The sequence below is a fragment of the Salminus brasiliensis genome, chromosome 8, assembly GCF_030463535.1.
Source record: "Salminus brasiliensis chromosome 8, fSalBra1.hap2, whole genome shotgun sequence".
NCBI lineage: Eukaryota > Metazoa > Chordata > Actinopteri > Characiformes > Bryconidae > Salminus > Salminus brasiliensis.
In genome coordinates this window covers 15,157,367-15,176,673 of record NC_132885.1, presented here as the reverse complement: position 1 = coordinate 15,176,673, position 19,307 = coordinate 15,157,367, and the positions used below count along the sequence as shown (strand labels likewise).

The 19,307-nt window shown below is 40.4% G+C and overlaps 1 protein-coding gene across 1 annotated transcript in view; it reads right to left on the bottom strand.

Moving 5' to 3' along the window:
- stk39 (serine threonine kinase 39) overlaps positions 1-19,043 on the bottom strand; it is a 54,059-nt gene extending 35,016 nt beyond the window's left edge. Inside the window, exons 1-11 of the mRNA XM_072685755.1 lie at positions 18,777-19,043; positions 15,196-15,308; positions 14,146-14,254; positions 12,707-12,848; positions 11,897-11,952; positions 10,144-10,253; positions 9,852-9,953; positions 9,558-9,691; positions 9,013-9,061; positions 8,828-8,893; positions 244-366 (exon numbers count right to left, since the gene is read on the bottom strand). Of these exons, the coding sequence (XP_072541856.1) occupies positions 244-366; positions 8,828-8,893; positions 9,013-9,061; positions 9,558-9,691; positions 9,852-9,953; positions 10,144-10,253; positions 11,897-11,952; positions 12,707-12,848; positions 14,146-14,254; positions 15,196-15,308; positions 18,777-18,882 (1,110 nt within the window). The 5' untranslated portion in view covers positions 18,883-19,043. The remainder of the gene's footprint in view (positions 1-243; positions 367-8,827; positions 8,894-9,012; positions 9,062-9,557; positions 9,692-9,851; positions 9,954-10,143; positions 10,254-11,896; positions 11,953-12,706; positions 12,849-14,145; positions 14,255-15,195; positions 15,309-18,776) is intronic.
- Positions 19,044-19,307: the final 264 nt, after the last annotated feature.

Below are 19,307 nucleotides of genomic sequence, written 5' to 3'. Positions count from 1 at the left end.
ATCTGCTGTTATTGTTTTTTTGGGGAGGTCCTGTTTTAACACTGCCTTAGAGTTGTAGAGTCTTGACTGACAGAGACCTGACGATTTACGAGGAATTCACAGACGATGCTACCCTGCAAATAACAGTAGAAAAATTATGTTCTACTTGAAACTGTCCAACTACACTAAAAGTCCATGCAACAATTTCCCCCATGGTAGTTTGAGCCCTGATCCCCCCTATATCATAAGTGGAAAGTCACCTACCCTGCCTTGATTGACAGCTGCTTTCCCTTCTTCACTTCTCTCGTCCATCTCGTCATCACTCCATTCCCAGTCTCCATCCTCTGTCTTGTGCAAGTGACCACTTGATCCCGGCACTCGTCTCACCTAAGCAGGACACAAATGTACTCATCAGTGTTAGCTGTAACACCCTGCTGTTTTACAGTGGTCAGAAGCAGCTTGATATTTATCAATTCATCAACACTGGAAACTAGGTAATCCAGCGGACTAAGGCACGGTCAGTGTGATCAGAGGATCTCTGGTTCATATCCCGATCACGCTGCCAGCCATCGGCAGCCGGGGCCTAGAGAGAGCGCAATTGGTCTCACTCTCTCTAGGGTGGGTAGATGGCGCTCTCCCACCACACATCACTCTAGTGTGGCGCTGTCCATCACTGGCATCTGCTAGCTGGTGCGTCAGAGCCAAGTATATGGCGCCTCCCTCCAGGCGCGTTGGTTGGCTGGTGATGTCACATCGACGACAGTTCGAAAAAGAGGTGGGGCTCACTGCGCACGTGTCAGAGGGGGTGTGAGTTGGTCTCGCCCCCCACTACTGTCGGGGGTGTTGCGTGTGATGGAGGGGGTGGGCAATCTTACCAATCTTACCATCTGCAATCTTACCAATCTTCTTCATCTAGAACAGAACTGCAGTATACTGCCAGTGCTGGGACAGTGTGGGCTTTATAAGTGGAGGTGCAAACCAAAACAAACTTGGCTAGACTGACTGATTCTAGGGTAAGGGCACGACTGCTAACATTTTTCAGTGAACGATTCTTTTGTGGCCAAGAAATGCTGAATGGTTTCCTTAGCATAGTTGAGAGTTTGGTACATGGAGGTGAGAAGCTGTGAACCTTGGGTCTTCCTTCAAAAAGAAAATCCAGCACAACTAAAACAGCTAAAAACAGGCCAAGCGAAAGGTTACTTGCATAACCCTGGTTCTCTGAATCAGAACTAAGGTATCCCACTATGGGAAAAGCCCCCTGTGTGACCAACCATGAAAGTACCAATTGCACCACGTCTGGAAGTTAACTAATAGACCAATAAGAGCAGTGATGAGAGAGCACCTGCCCCCTATAATAAGCAGGTGCAGCTCCCAAATTTGCCATTCTCACTCTCTTCCGGTTTAAACCGTTCCTTGTACCCATTTTTCTACAACGTGATTCACTCAACTTTCACAGAAGAACCGTCCGTGTTTTCGTTGGCAGATGGAGATCTTAGCTTGGAATGATGTCTTTCCAAGATTCAGCATGCTTAACCCCCCCAAAACAGATACTCAAATCATCTCAAATGTAAGTACACCCCCACACACTAGAGAAAGTCATAGTCAAAGCTGGAAAATTTGGGAGAAGGTACTGGAGTACTGGGTAGGTACTGGAGAGCATCACCACCAGACTCTGCTATCTATGGGAATACGGGTAGCTACACAAACTAGTCCTTGACTAGTCCTGTCCCAGTGTTTTCAAAGAGGGACCTCAAACTCGGCCCCCGACCAAGCAAAAGTCAGCTAGGCTATGCTAGGGCTTTCCATCCCTCGAAAACAAACTGGACTACTTCAGCGGACTACAAAACTGGAACTAAACACAGAAGGGAAAGTACCAGACTCGAGAAAAGCGAACTTTGGGAAGCTACTGGGGCTTCAGCTTGACAACCCGGCTACAACCTCTTTAGTTTGCTAACAGAATATTGTGCTGAATGCATAACACAAGGGGGCAGCAATAGATTCCAGAACAAGTACTGTGTTTTTGTTACAGTGTTAAAACTATATTATAACCTGGGGTACAACCATCGCAGCTGCGGGAAACTAACCACTAACATAGTGTTTTGTTTTCCTGTGCTCTCTCCGTAAAAGGTAAATCAGCATGTTAAATTCTAGGGCAAAACAACAGGGTTGTAAATCTGGCATCTAAGCATTTTTCACCCCAAGCAAAGCAGTCCTTTATTTTTCAAAGGACAACCTAAAATACTCAGTATAAATTCTCTGGCACCTTTACCATGAACCCAAGCATTTTTCCCCACAGAGAATGAGGACTGTGGACCACAGCTGGACTGTGTAAGCATGTGGTAAAACACACACAGAGAATGCGCCGAAACTTCGAACAGTGTACTATGCTTGTAGTCAGCTGTAGACAGGACAGAGCCAGCTTATTTAGCTGCCTGAAATGAGGGAACATGTCCCCTTCTTTCTGGATCAAGCCCTCTCTCTCAGAAACGCAACATCAGGTAAGCTTTGCTTGCTTCTCTACTGGCACCTTCAGTGAAATAATATCTAAATAAACAAATAAACATCAGTGGTTCATTTGCACAAACAACATCTGCGAGCTGAGAGTGTATGAATAAGATGAGGGGGCCAGCTGCCCTGAGCCCGCACGCGCACACACACATACACACTCATACACATAACCAATGATTTAGGAGCATTCATGTGCCAAAATACCCAACGGATAATGGCTGTCGGCAAAAAGAATTATTCACCTGTAATATTCAGTCGCTTTCTAACCCGCCGAAGAAAAGCAGAATACATAAGCTTAATAAATGACAAAAAATATGGTGTAAACAACAAACAAATGATGAATAATAAGGGAAAAAAAGAAAGAAAGAAAAAGAACAAACTGACTGCAATACCTCCATCTCCTTCTTCAGAACACAAACTACCTGAAGTACCTCCATCTGCTTCTTCAGAGCATTAACATCGCTTGTGAATTCACATCATAAAAGAATATTACCTATGATGAGTTCATTAGGCACTGGCCACATCTGTCCTGCAGGAGCAAACTGCTACACAGCCTAGACTAGAAAGGTCTCACAAGCTCATGAGACAAACTAAAGAACTCATCTGCCCCCTGCTGACCACGCACAGACACTGCTGCAGACTGGGCTGAGAGCTGCTCACCATGCTAATGAACGACCTCTACAAATGACACATTTGAGAAATGAAATAACGTCAACAAAGAGCTGTTTGAAGGTGGATCTGCACCAGTAAAGCGGTTGTGCCTGCAAGGTCAGGTATTGATTTTCTCCTATTATGCCCTCACAGTGCTTTGCCAAGGTCAACAGATCAGCCCAGAGATCTTATGTTATATCATGCTTCATTAAGGGTTAGAAAAAATGCTCTGGAAGTGAAACCCACTACTGTGCATGAATCAGTTGCTAAGTACACCTTTTCTTCCCGCTACATTGTTTACTGCAGGTTTGCTGAGGCTTTGCTGAGTACACTCAGAGAAAGGGAAGTGAAGAGAAAGAGAGAGGAAACAGGAGATGGTTTCAGAGGTTTTAAAGGTGACTGTCCTCAGATGACACGGTTTCCCTCATGCTATCCTGTAGCTATACTCGTTGTGCACATGACACAGGAGAGCAAAAGGGTTAGGAGACCAAACCAGTAACCACTGGCACACAGGAAACTCACACATATGCAGCTATCAGGAGCTCCATAAGCATATCAGAATTTGGTGGAGCTTTAATAAAGGAGCTGAATAATGATGAGTTGCATCTACTATACGTGAAGAAAGAAAGCAATAAATCATGTCTTATCATGGAAATGGCGGTGGCTGCTCTGCTATAAGAAATGGGGGAGTTAGTTCCAGAGCTATACCTCTGGTTGTCCAGGTGACACTGAAGATGAGTAATCAACCCAGTGCCATACCAGACAGAGGCCTACTGCGTCACCCCGCTTTAATGAAGTGGAAATGCACTCATGCACTGCTGATATTGGGATCATAACAGTATCAGCAAATAATATCATTTTAAATTACAGATTTTGATTAGTGATATGGGAATTGTAGGCCAATATCCAATATTTTCCATGCTTAAATCCGCCGGTATCAATATATTTACATTTATGAAACCACATCTATTTAGATTAAAATGACAGAGAGATATAACAGAAATCATTGGCCGCCAGTCCACCACAGCAAAGCAGTAAAATGACTAAACTGCAGATACTTTCGTGCAGCAGCCCAACATGACCCAAATATTCTGTAAAAAAGTACACAAAAGTACAGAAAATAAAAAAAAGCACAAAACAGAACTTACATCTAATCTAGGAATGTACACCAATATTAGATAGCAGAAATCATATCAGTATCAGATATTTGCTCCAATAAAAAAAACAAAAAAAAAAAAAAAACAGCCAGACAGAAGTTCAAAAATGGCTTATATATTAGACACATTCACCTACATTTAAGGCATTTAGCAGACGCTCTTATCCAGAGCGACTTACAAAAGTGCTTTGCTATTTACTAATGAATAACCTCAGCTAGTTTGAATAGGATAAAATTCAAAGATACCTTTAAGTTAAGACGCACCATATCGCCCACCTAGGGCTGGGCGATATGGTGCGTCTTGACTTAGAGGTATCTTTGAATTTTAGCTGTACAAAAAGTATATCACGATATTTATCACGATACATGTAATCACAGACTAAAAACATAAGTATTAATTTCCCCATTAAACAACAGGGTGTGGCCATCTTTGTTTACAGTGTGTTAGAACTTCAGGTGTGACAACCACAACACTAAACACACACACATAAAAATGAGTAGTAGAGCATGCTCAGACAGAGAGTGGCACAATAATTGGTGGAAAAGGAGAATTTTGCTTGAACAATGGTGTTACGAACACAACACAAAAAGATCACAGCCTTCCAAAGACAAGAGAAAACCTGTGTCGGTGGTTGAAGGAGCTAAATTTAAAACCTCCACTCAAGCAAACATACTCCTGCTCTTACCATTTTACAACCAAGCACCAGAACACCCTTAAATAACATTAAATAATGTTAAATATGGATTAGCATAGCTAGCTTACTGATTTTAGGATAAGTGTCAACAGCAGTAGTCTACTTCAGAGATCAGGTGGCACTGGGCTACTATTCTAAAGTATATTTCTTTCATTCATTTTACTGCATCTGTAACTCCCTATGAATATAGGCTAAATTCTTTCAATGTTTATGTATCAGCATTGGTAGCTAAATTAGCAAATAGAAGCATAAATAATATTAGATAGACATTGGCTTACAATTTTCCCTACCAATGCATCCCTAATACACACACACACAATACTTTCTTTCACTGTGATATAATTGATCATACTACATTCTTGGATTTGGACTAAGCCGATAAGAAGAGGACAATGAAGCTGATGATGTAACTGATGTTTGTAATTTCTTCAGTGTCATGATGACATTGCCACAAACAGCAACAGAAGATAAAACCAATAAAAGTCCAAGTCTGTGGTCTCAGCTGACGACACTTGCCAGCCATTACTTCCAAAAAAGTGTCACTTAATTACAATTCCAATTATTCACTTGGGGTGTCACAATCAACTTTGCAGTGGTGCAATTAGAAGTGCATTTCCCAGCGGTTCCCAGCGCTGAATACCCAAGCTGGAGCGACTGCTACTGCTGTCAGACCTAACAAGTATCCATGGGTATGCATCTCACCCAAACAATCAGGAGCTTTCTACTCTCTCTTTCTCCATGCTAATGCTAATTCACTGACTGGAGTCGATTACTGAGCGCAGGAGCAGTTTCCTCAAAGCCCTCTGGAGAAACTTAGAAAGCCATCACACATCATCCATGTCAATTATGCCACAACATTACAATGGTGTCGTGATTACGAGGCTTTTAGCTTTATGACATGAGCTCTAAATATAACTCTGGGCCATACAGTAATCAATTTGTATCATGCAGGCTGAGATTTTAAGCGTACTCCAGCCAGGTTCTTTTTCTGTTACAATACGGCCATTTATCACAGCAGGGTACGCCTCAGACTTAAAAATACACTTCCTCGGTGAAAGTGTATGTGAAAGCCTGCGTGTGTGCCTGGTTGGGTTTCTATATAGATAGTCCTTCAGCTACACACCTTCTCTTCATTTCCTTCCTTCCATTGGTGTCACTTCCTTCTCATTTGTTTCCACTGACAGTCTCTCCATCTCCTAAATGGAGTAGGGCACTGGGGGCTGGAGCTCCCTTGTCATTTTTTGGGCTGAGGGTGGAAGGAGAGACGAAGGGCTGATAACGGTCCAGCCCAGCAGATCTCACAGTCAGTTAGGCTGAGAGCAAGAAGCAGCCTAGCATGCAAATGGCCGTGTTTAAGTGCAGCGCCCTGTTACCTAAGCGCCCGCATTAAACCCCATTTGTCTTTGTCTGCTGTCAGGACCCAGAGACATTAGGCTCTCCTGAATGCTCGAGTTGACAGTGCATTCGTTCCGCATGAGTGATATATTTTCCAGCTCCTGCCTCCTACCTGATTGCATTTGTTCACAGCCCACACACACACACACACACACACACACACACACACACATATATATATAAGCAGACTGCAAAAGCTACAGAAACACAAAGAGTAAGGCATGACAAAACCCCAGTGGTCTGGGCTTGTCATTGCTTATAATAGGGAGAACAGCCAAAAGGTCATAACGTCCACAGAAACTTACAAATTGCACCCAGGCCTGTGCCGGTCCAGGCTAGCAGTTTCTGGTCTGGTCATGACAGGTTACCTCAGAGGAGTGCATTTATCTGACGTGCAGTTACTCACAAAGTACTCATAAAATAGCAATCACAGTTCAGAAATTACAGTCCAGTCAAGAGAATCATTTCATCTGTGAAGACGCCCAAATATTGAGACATTCTATAAACCAGAAAACAGCTTTGTGGTTTTGGGACACTTTGGGCATTTTGTGGTAACAGTGTTCATGACAAGGTTACATGACACACATATTGTCGCTGTCCAAAATGGCAACTTTGAAAGAGAAGAAAAGGTCATTTTGGAGCATTTATATTGGTCCATTAATTCTGAGATTTTATCACATCAAATAGAACAACTGTCAGATTCAAATTAGGTGAATCTGTTATTACATTAAGGTGAAAAACAACACAAATAGAGACTACAATTAACTTACCTAAGCCATTAAAAAGGCTCACTCAAACAAGCACGAACCATCAGAAAGGTCGATTTAGTCCATTTTGAAATAGATTTTTGAATTATAGATATTAGATATTTACATATCTGAGCAACAGATATGGATGGGATCACAGATCTATCTATGATCTGCTCTTTTTTCTGTCACAAAGTAACAGAAGAAATGTAATCTGTTTTTTAAATAAAAGATACAATTGTTAAAATAAAGGCATTGGAATAAACATTGCCCTTGAGTAGCCTTCTGTTATTACTCTGATTTTAAAATAAAAATGTTTCTGGTATCAGAAGAAAGCCCTGAATTATTCTGAAGTCTTCTGAAGTGCCTGTTTCTACAGCTGTTCAGCTTCCGTGCCCCTTACACTGCCGCTTTAATGCGCCCCCTGCTGTTACTGCTTAACCTGCCTTACACGGCAAGAGTTACTTGAGTTACCAGGCTAACATGGAAGTAAACTTCTCTCAGACTTCAGAACGAAGGAAACCTGAGAACTTTCTTTCAACGCCTTCTTTTAATACAAACATACTGCTACATATTTTTCCACTGTGGGCAGTACTAATTTAATCTTTATGTACAGAGTTCAATTTACAGCAGTAACCTTTTACTGTTGCCAGGCATTAAACAGAACATAGTCTCTCAAATTTAGACATGATAATCAGAGACAATGTCTATCCTAAAATTAGGCCATTGTTTCCTTTCAAACTCCAGATAAAGTGCCTTTTTTCTAACCTGTAAAAACACACAAGGATTTCTCTAACTTAATGTCATTAGACTCTATAGCCTATTTACCATTTTATTGTTTTATTTTATTATCCATTTGCTATTTCTTTCTGAATGCCTCAGAGAGCTCTTTGGATCTGGCCATGGTGATCCCAAAACAAACGAAATGTCTGAGGGTTAAAAAAAAAAAAAAAAAAAAAAAAAAACTATTCATATTCATATTTGAACATGGTAAAACAAATGTTTTTCAGTTTCAAATTAGTAATATAAAAAATTAGTAAAATAAAAAAGGTGAGAAAATCGTGCAGGTATGTAAGACAACAAAGCACATGTGAATGTTCTGAGTAAAAATGTCTGATAAATGCCATAAATGTGCAGTTAATGCAGTTAAACCTCCAACAAATCATGCATGTAACTCTTATATAATCACTTAGTGATAGTGAATAAGATAACTCATCCCAACGTGTGGCATTTTGAGGCCTGTAGACCCCACAGTGCCGTGATGTCAGGCGTGCTCATTACTCATCGATGTATCTGTAGAGCTCATTAGTGTAATTACGTTGCATTGATGGAAAATGACCAGAAAATTCACCTAACAAATGATTCTAGCTGCCTCAGATAAACGGCTGTGATTAATTTGTTTACATCAAGTGCTTTAAACTAAGAAATGTAATGCGAACATGAATTCATCAAGACAAAATCCAACAAGGTACTGAGACTTATCTCGGAGAGGAATAAAGCACAGCAATAGCATGACAGGAATCTGCCTCTATAGCTAGAGTGTTTAATCCTGACAGAAAAAGCAGCAATCAGTGTGGCAGTATGCTGCAAGTGAGACATTACACTGGCCAGCCCCTCATGCCTTACAGCAGTGTTTAGTCAATACAGGGTCCACTTTGATGACCATAATGGCTTAGAGGAATGTTTGATGAGAATACCTTTTTGGCTCTTTGGCTTATATTTGGTCCTTTACAAAGCAGCTTCTCAACCAGGTACTCTCTGTTCTGCAAAAGCAAAAGGAAAAAGAGATCAAAACAAACCAGTGGCGGGCAGCTCTAAAGCATGAAGGCAGGGATCTGAAGTAGCGAGGGGAAGGAAAATAAATAAATAAATAAACCTTTACCTTGGCCTTTTGGAAAAATTTACATTTCAAAAGTTCTGACGCAGTTGGCCTGTGGAGATGTGGAAAGGGGTGGAGACGTAAGGGAACATGCCATGTGAACATTCTTAAAAATAGATTTCTATAATATAGAGCAACTACAACACTTCATCCAGATCTGATGCACTACTATGATATTACAGCTGATATTAAGAGTTCATTATTACTACACAGATTCTGCTTTGGAAAAAGCCATTATGTGCCATAGGCACATCTGTATCAATTTGACCCTAATTGGGTTTCCGCACTGAGCTCCACAGCACTGGCTCTCTCTATTGATAGTCACGGTACATATTGGGCAAAATGGAAGCATAAAGAATGCTTTTCATTGGTCATCACACAGTAGCACACTCCAAACAAGAGCGAGTGAATCAATGAACCAACTAATGAATTCACTATTGTAGATTATAAAGCAAATCAATATGTTCACAAATGTAGACAATGGTACTAAGCAGTGGCCCATTGTTAACCTAATTTTCTCCATATAAACAGAAAAGAAAGCAGAGTACCTCTTTGCGGGGTCCTTCTGAAGGCACAGAGTTATTAGTTTCCTAAAAGATTTCCCATATTTCTTTAACATCTCCTTGTCCTCCACTCCAGTCTCTAGCGTTGGGGGATCATTCTGCAGCGTTAGCATTAAAACCTATGCAGCAAGGTGGAATATACTGTTAAAAAATGCAGCACATTGCCAGATCTGAAATTCTGTATCAGGCTGTATCTTACTTTCATAGGTGGAATCATGTTCAGGTCAAAAAGCTTTATACTGTATTCATTTAGAATGCAAGAAGCAACAGGACAGTCACCTTCATAGGTGGGTATCGGTGGTAGGGTGCAGATCCAGTTGCCAGCTCTATGGCAGTGATTCCAAAACTCCAAATATCAGCTTTGAAGTCATACCCTCGTACCTGGGATCAATACAAGATTAATCATATGCACTCACAGAGGGCAAACTCTGACCCATCCTGTCAAACCTTGACAAACTCTGACTTGTTAAGACATGACTGCTTTTAAAGTGAAGGACTCTGGTTCAAATTGTCAGCAGTTGAGCTCAGCGACATTATCCAACAGTTTTCATAGGTTCATGAAAAGCCTTACCTGTTCCATCACTTCCGGAGCCATCCAGCATGGAGTTCCCACAAACGTTTTCCTCACTTTATGTCTGGTCACATCCCCGCCAGTTGCCAGAAATGCACTCACGCCAAAGTCTGAAGGGAAAATTATTAATTTGATCAGCAGAAAAAAAAGAGAGGTTTCAGCACTTTTCCTAAACTGACTTCAACTTCATTGTTAAGAGACAAGAAAACTCGCTTGCTTAAATCAGCCACAAGAAGGCGCTTGTGTGTACATCTATGTTAGCCATGGCAAAGTGCATTTCCACAGTGTCCCCAAGCACCATTTGGATCTCAAAATGAATGTTTTCTTTTAAAGCAAAATAATCATTCAGTGCAACTGAAAGGTTGTTTTATTCATTTATTTTTAATAGTAACAAAGGCAAAGTTTTTAAGACTGTTCTCCTTTCTACAAATATAAAAAAAACTGAACACTGAAATCAGCTTAATAACATAAAATAATAGATAGTGGCAGAAACAGCTATGCCTTTATGTCAAGCCCAATAGGTTAAACCGATCTTGGCAGAAAAAAAATAATGAAATGGCTTAGAACTAGATGACCTAAAATGTTGAATGTTTTTAATGGGGATCACAGCCCCTGTAAACTTTTTAAAAGTGGTACCCACGAGTGCAATCATTGCCAGTAAGAGGAAAGCTCAGTGGAACTTTTCTTTCACACATTAAACTATTACAGCCCATTTCAAGAGCATGCTCCCTCGCTTGAACTCTACACAAATCAATGGCAGCCAAGGTCAGCAGTGCTTGTTATAAAGCTTGTTACATAAATCAAATCAATATGCCTGCTCTAGATCTGCCACTTTACCCGCCGGGAGAGAAACCACCCACATCTGGAACATATTACACTCAAGCAACATAGAAAGATGCCTGTTCTGTACTTTTTTAAGTTAATATTGTCTGTGTGTATATATCTCGCTAAGGCAGAATTTCATCACAGTTTTACACAATGTTTCATTACAGTAATTAAGCTCCAAAAAAGGGGAAAATGGTTCAATAACCCTTGCTCTTTACTTTAAATTAACTGGCATGGCCTTTGTGGTTTCAAGGTAAAGCAACATAAATCTCATCCATAATGCCTATAAATAGCATGCTGGCTAGACGCAGAACAGCTCCCCAAACTAATTACTGCAGCATTTTCACAGCTAAGGAAGCTTAATTAATGTAGAGCTATAAATAACCTTCATAGTTCCTGGAATTCTTTAATCCCATCTTAATTGTGCAGTCCAGAGTATACACAGACTTCATGCTGGATTAGGTTCACTCCCTGACCATTCAGCATAACAATACAGTACATTTAAGCATATTCTAACTGAGACTGTGTAGAGAAAATGAATGATTTACTATAAAAGACTTTGTGGTTTGAGACAAAAAGACAAAGTGGTTTGTCCTTTTACATACAGTTGCTAGAAACCCTTTGGAATTACCTGGGTTTCTGCACTGATTAGTAATAAAATGTGGTCTGATCATAATCTAAATCACAATTATAGAGAAACACAATCTAACTACACCCAAAAGTCCGGTGTACTGTTCATGTATTTTATTGTTATACTATGCTATTATATACTAAACATACCGCATAGACCAATTTCAGAATGTACCAGTGAGAACAAGAACAAATACTTTTTGTTCCAACCTTTTGTTTCATCTTTTAAAACCACAAACTGAGCTGGAAAGGAAAAAATGCTCTCTGGGGCAGAAGGTGAATCAAGTTCTACACAAACCTGCTATCTGCACTGAGCCATCCTCTCCCAAAAGGATGTTTCCAGCTTTCACATCCCTAAGGTCAAATGTAGTAAGAAAACAGAGGGTCAATCCTCTGAACATTCAGTATCAAAAATCAACCATGTGAAAGACTGCATTCTAGCGTTTTGCTTAGATTTATAGTTATATCAAAGTTCACAACTTCAACAAAGAACACACACTGAGACACTTCAATGCATTGGTTGTGGTTATTTGCTTAATGTAACACATTTGGGCTAAGAATAAAACATACTAGAACATGTATTTATATGCCATGTGTTGTTTGACATACAAATACATGTTATAGTTTGTTCCCTGTAGAGGATTAGATCACTTATTTTCACTTTTTTTAACCAATCAAAATATGGAATTTGGGTGCTAAACCCTTTGCATTAGACTGTATACATAGAATTTATACCCAAAAGTATATTGACATATGTTCTGAAACCAGCCTTTGGTTCTCTATCAAGGCTTCCTATTATATGTAGAAGAATTTGACAGCATTCAGTACATTATTTAGACAATTAGTAAGAATTGGCACTGAAGTTGGAAGATTAGTTCTGACCACTCAGAGGTATCCTAAAGGCATTGGATTGTGCTCCGTCACAACATAATTCTCTAAAATGCTTCTCTATGGAGTTCATACAAGCTGCAGCTGAATGCTTGTGTCAGCAATGGGTGTCCCTAAACAACAGTCAAAGTCAATCATTGGAAATGGTATCTGGGTTCTTTATAAAAATAAAAATAATAAATCAACCATCATAAAAGTGTACCATTTTGAAGACTCCTACCTGTGAATTTGTCCATTTTTGTGCAGGTAATCAAGACCCTCTAAAACTTCTTTTAAAATGGTAGCTATCGTTGGTTCATCCAAAACACCATTTTTATGCTCTCCTCTGCTACATGTGTGCTTTATAATGTCCAACACTGATCCTAAAAACAAAGGCAGTGTGAAATATCAGCAACAGGCATGGGAAATATTTGGTCAGTTTAATCAATAGACAGATCAATAAATAAATAGTTCAAGACATGTATGTAAAGCAGTAAAAATGAATTAAATAGAATTAAAAGAAAGCAGTTCAGATTATTAAAAATATAATTAAAATAGAACGGAAAAAGTTCAAAACTGAACATAGTAACCAAGGAACAAGTGCCTGACAAGTATAGATTGATAAAGTGCTGTATTGATGTGCTTATTGCAGCGAATAAAGAAAATGGCATAATCAGTCTTTGTACTTCATCTTGGGATCATTTAATAAAGCAGATTTGATATCATCAAAATCAAATCAACATGATTTGTAACTTAAACCAGATCCAGTCGATCAGCCGATACATGACTGATATTAGACATTTGCTTCCTTAGTTTAGAACAAGAATGCTTGGCTAATGTTGCTAACAAGCACTGGGCAGCTCATAACTCACTCACAGTTCATCAAGATCTTCATTTGTTACCTGCAGACAAAACCAATCTGGCTCACAACATAGTATGACTTACTTTAGTCTATGAAAACATAAATCAACTTCTTTGCATAGCTGAATTTAGCTCTAGTTTTTGCCCAACAACAGTTGATCCATTCGGTTTCTCTGTTTTTGTTTACTTTTTAAACTGTTTTTTTTTTGCTAAAGCTATGTTAGCCAAGCATCTCCTATTGTAAACTAAAAAGCAAACGTCAGATACTAAACATGACTTGGCTGATTGGCTGCATTTGGGGTACATTACAAATAATGTTTTTTGATTTCATGCCAAACTATTCCTTTACTGCACAACTTGACAATATATTCTTGGTTTAGAGCTCAGTAAAAACATTTTAAATGTAATTTAATGAAATAAGAAATAATTTCTTCCGGAAAAATAAGAATAAGAATAACTTCCAGTTGAGGCGCATACCCAAGTACTGTATTTAGCACTGCAGAAGCAATTATGCTTACAGTAGTTAGGTTAGGAAATTGCAGTCAGACTGTACTGCTGGTGTGACAAGATGGCTCAACTGGCCAGACCCTCTTACAATGAAGAATGAAGAATGGCATGCTCACTGTTGATACAGCTATTAGGAGTGCCTAGATCACACACAGAGAACTGAGCACTTAGTTCTCTTCTTCAAGTGTGCTGAGCTGCTCTGTGATGATGTATGTGTGATGGTTAACTTTACAGCATTAGGAGATTCTCTCTGCTCTTATACAGGTCATACAGTTCCTCTCATAGATAAACAATAACAAAAAGTGTTCTTACCTCCACTCAGGAGTTTCATAACCAGCCAAAGCTCATCCTTCACAACAAATGAGGTATAGTATGTGACTACATTCGGATGGTTGCACTGGCTCATTGCTTGGATTTCTTTCTATATTGAGAAAAGAGAAAAGATGCAATCAGATCATCAATGCTAGAGAATCATACAAAGTGTTCAGATAGGCTATGTTCAGGGTATCCTCGACTCGTGCCTTCTGATCTTAAGATCTGCCGCTGAACACTCCCAAGACATTTAGGTAAACATAGTCTTACATCATTTAACATCCACCACCAGGCATTTAACAGCCCGTTTAGAGTGCATCAGCACTAATGAACACAAACCCCTATTTCTGCATCTGCATTTCTTGCTCAGTGTCTTTGCAAAGCAACACTTGCAGTAGAACACTCATTAATCAAAGCATCCCTCTTCAGACTCACAGCACCAAACCAAAAAAAGATCAATGGAAAACAGCTCAATCATGGCAGTGTCAGTCTAAGTGGCCTGACGTGTGGGAGAGAGAACACTTTTTTTCTGACCTTTTTACAATTAAGTCTTTTGACTACAGCAACACTAAAACTGGGCTAAAACTGAAACATTGACTCAGAACAGATCAGAAATTGCCAATCACAAGCCGCTAGCAGCAGCGCATCTTTTAGAAGATATTGCCATCATTAAGGTATATACTTATGTACTTTTGAGTGATGCCATAGAAGAACTGGGTTTAGATCCCTTAAGAACCATAAGAGATATAGGAGTGTGAAGAACATTTATACTGGTTAAAGTGGTATCACTCAAAGAACCTTTTGTAGGACTAAAGCTGATGCTGATTTTTGATATGTTCATGGCAACACTGAAGCCGATATACACGGCTTTAGAAACTGGACTGTTATAACCTGTATTTGGATACAACAGTTTACCCAATCAGCTGCTATTGTGCAGTACACAACAGTGAATTCTGTATGGGCAGAAGAAAAAAGGGAGCGTCTGTGTTTGTACATAAAAGGCAGAGGCAGAGATTAAAGGACTATTACTTGAGATTTATCTAGCCTTACCAGTAGTTCTTCCATGCTGGTCTGGCATTTCTCCAAGTTGATTCTCTTGATGGCCACACGCTCTTGTCGAGGGGTGCAGAGAGCAGCCTGGACAACTGCTGTGGCCCCACTGCCTATACAAACACAGTCAGAAAGGGATTACACATCTAAAACATGTGGCTGTGCTAATTAATATTGCTGAAAATGAATAAACAACAGAAATAGAAAATATGAAATTCCCAGCATAGTAAATAGGTAAAACTGGGGGATGAACAATATATCGTTTTAGCACCATTATGGAAATATGCACATGCGCACCGAAAGGTGTTCTTGCTGTTTAATACAATTCACACTACTCTTATTTTCCTTAACATATATCCCTGAGGCAGATTAGATTTTACTCCAATATTGTATTTATTATTAATACCATGACCTGTTAATCACTGACATCTGGTGAAACCTGGGGAAAACTGTCATTTTTAATATTGCAAAGTACACTATATTCCCAAAAATATATTCGCTCGCCTGCCTTCGCACGCATATGAACTTGAGTGACATCTCATTCTTAATAAATAGGGTTTAATATGATGTCAGACCACCCACAGCTAGAACAGCTTCAACTCTTCTGGGAAGGCTTTCCACTAGGTTTAGGAGTGTGTTTTATTTTTTTTACCAGTCTTCCAGAAGGGCATTTGTAAGGTCAGACACTGATGCTGGACTAAAAGGCCTGGCTCGCAGCCTCCGCTCTAATTCATCCCAAAGGTGTTCTATTGGATTGAGGTCAGGACTCTGTGCAGGCCAGTCAAGTTCTTCTATGGTCAAGGTCTTTATGGACATTGCTTTGTGCACTGGTGGGCAGTCATGCTGGAACAGGAAACGGCCATCCCCAAAGTGTTCTCACAAAGTTGGGAGCATGAAATTGACCAAAATCTGCTGAAGCATTAAGAGCTCCTTTAACTGGAATTAACGGGCCAAACCCAACTCCTGAAAAACAACCCCACACCATAATCCCCCCTCCACCAAACTTTACACTTGGCACAGTGCAGTCAGACAAGTACCATTCTCCTGGCAACTCTTCCATCGGATTGCCAGACGGTGTGATTCGTCACTCCAGAGAACACGTCTCAATGGCTCCAGTTTGGTGTGCTTTACACCACTGCATTCAACGCTTTGCATTGAGCTTGGCGATGTAAGCCTTGTATTCACCTGCTCAGCCATGGAAATCCACTCCATGAAGCTCTACGCACTGTTCTTGAGCTAGTCTGAAAGTCACATGAAGTTCGGAGGTTGCCGACCTCTGCACACAATGCACCTCAGTATCCACTGACCCCGCTCTGTCATTTTATGTGGTCGACCACTTTGTGGCTATCGTTATCATTCCCAATCACTTCCACTTTGTATTAATACCACTGACAGTTGACTGTGGAATATTTAGTAACAAAGAAATTTCACAACTGGATTTGAATTCACTGAGCTCCTGAGAGCGATCCATTCTTTCACAAATGTTTGTAGAAGCCGTCTGCATGCCTATGTGCTTGGTTTTATACACCTGTGGCCATGGAATTGATTGGAACACCTGAATTCAATTATTTGGATGGGTGAGTGAATACTTTTGGCAATATAGAGTATATCCCAGGACATATTGCAATGTCAGTTTTAGTTATAGTGCAAAATAAAATGTAAAGTAATTGTAATTACATAATATTAGTAAAATTAGTGATTAGAATTGCCGTTTCTGGTAGGTGACTATGAATAGCAGGCAGAACTAGGGCTGGGCGAGTTGGCAAAAATAGATTCAGCACGATACTAGAAGACATTTTCATTACAAACAATGTGTTACTTTTTATTTTCTAGGGCTTACAAAAAAATAAAAATCGACTAGACAAACAAGCCCAGGAAAACGTTAGTCATACTTTTTAAAGAATATGAAACCCTTTTTTAAACAATTTTATTGTGAAAATAAACAAAGTAATAGGAAACGCTTTGAAAGTTCAGAGAATTGTTGTATTTTTGACGCATGCCACTGTCCCATGTTATATACTCAAAAGTGCACCGTGACGTAATTATCAAGATGTGTCATATTGCCCACCCCTGTGCAGGAGTTACAATGACGTAAAGTCTTGCGATATAGCCTGATAAGCCTGTGCAGTAGAAGCAGTAGAAGCTGGATATTACCTAAAAAGTGCTGTACTGATGTGCTTGTTGTACGTTTTCTAACTTTGTCGTGTTCAGTAATGTCCAGCGTGATCGGTGTGTGATTTAAAACACTATAAACACATCACTTCTAGGAAATGACAGCAGACAACACTGCACATGTACCAGTCCCATTAAGCAGCATCAATACTGAGGGCCTGCTCAATCATCATACAGCAACGCAGCGCTGCTGTTCACAACGGGAGAGTGTGTGACCCAACACACACACCATGCCAACTGCTGCTGACAGATAAGAAGGAGGGGGTCCTGAATGTACAGCAGTGCTGATTAGGAACACAGCACAAATGAACAGGACAGGACCTCTTCAGTGAGGCTCACCCTTATCACCTGATATGATAAGGCCCCACCATGGTTCATGTATAGCGGCCCGCGTTATCGGTGACTACGAGACACGGAAAGGTCTTTGAGGGGTCATGTTTGTTTTTTTTAGCACAAAACCTGGGGTCAACAATCTTTCATTACATGGTTTATAGAGCAGAAAACTGTAATACAATAGAACAGATGAAAGTGGTCAATGAGGTGATGAGCAGGGAGGATTGTACAAGCATCCTCCAACAGAGGGCGTCTATTAGAGAGCAAGTATAAGTAGAAAGGAAGGTAAATCAAAAAAAACACTGGAGAATTTGACAAGACTAGCCTTTTCCAGCCAAAAGGGAGTACAGTAGTGCCCGCATTACACTGACCACATCAAACATAGCTGCAGCTGACCACTGACATGGCAGATAAGACACTGTATAAGGTTACCATTTAATTATGGAGCTTTTAAAGTAATATAATGTCACAAAATCAGTGTCAACCAAAGACAAGAAAGCATCAGCCATGCTTGTCAATATGCAACATATTAATAGCCTGGTGTCAACAAAATCATGCTGCTAATAATAATAATAATCGTGATCACAACTCTACAGCCATACACTTTGTAAGCAGCTGAAACGCCTGTAGAGAGAGAATGAGAGAGTAAGAGAGGGGTGAGACAGTCCCTCACAGGGCCCTGAGGCAGACTTCACCTGAGATTTGCTCTCTTGGAAGCAGACAGACTACACGCCACTAATGCCTGACATCTTACTGGACACGTGCCATAAAAAGCACCGTTTTCTAGTCATCTTACAGTCTATCTGTCTATCTGTAAAGTCTACCGTGTGCCCAAGGATAAGACTTCCAGGGCGGGTTATCTAAAGCGGAATTCCTGGTGTTTTAAGCCAGTGGTCAAATGCAACATTCACTGTCTGTCACATCCGCATTGCATTAGTGAGCAGGCTGCTCCGCTGGAGCTGTAGCGCATGAAAAAGCCGGTAGGCCCGCTTCGCCATTCACCAGTACAAGCAGTACAAGTACCGGAACCACGATTAGCCATCGCCAAGAAGGTGTCTAAAGGCGTCGTTACTAACCGATAACCTCCTGGAGCTCGTACGCCTCCTTGACAATCGGCCAGCTGGTTGTGAGCACTGGTTGCGGATTCTGGACGGGAGCCGGAGACTCGCCTTGCTCCGCCATGATGCTGCGGCTGGGCTGCTATGCTAGGCTAACGGCGCGGAGCTCAGCTTATGGGCACTTTCACCTCCTCCTCCTCCTCCTCCTCCTCCTCTTTACAGCAGCAGCTTCAGCTCCAGCTTCTGGACACCGCCGGGGAGGGTTACTGCCCACTAGAGAAACAGCAGGAGATCCACCCAGTGACTAAACTACACCGAAAGCACAGTGTAAACATCAGTGTTCAGGCTTCCTCTTTAGCTCACTCTCGTTCTTCTAAAGTCATTCAGAAAGAAACTGGCGGTCGACAGAATAGATTTTGAAGAGGAAGTTTAAGGTTAAGCTATTTCCTCTCTGTCTAAAATAGAAATAATTAAGTCAATATTAAAAAAAAACAACTACTAATAACTTTCATGATTTTATAATTGTATAATATTTTATCATTTAATGAG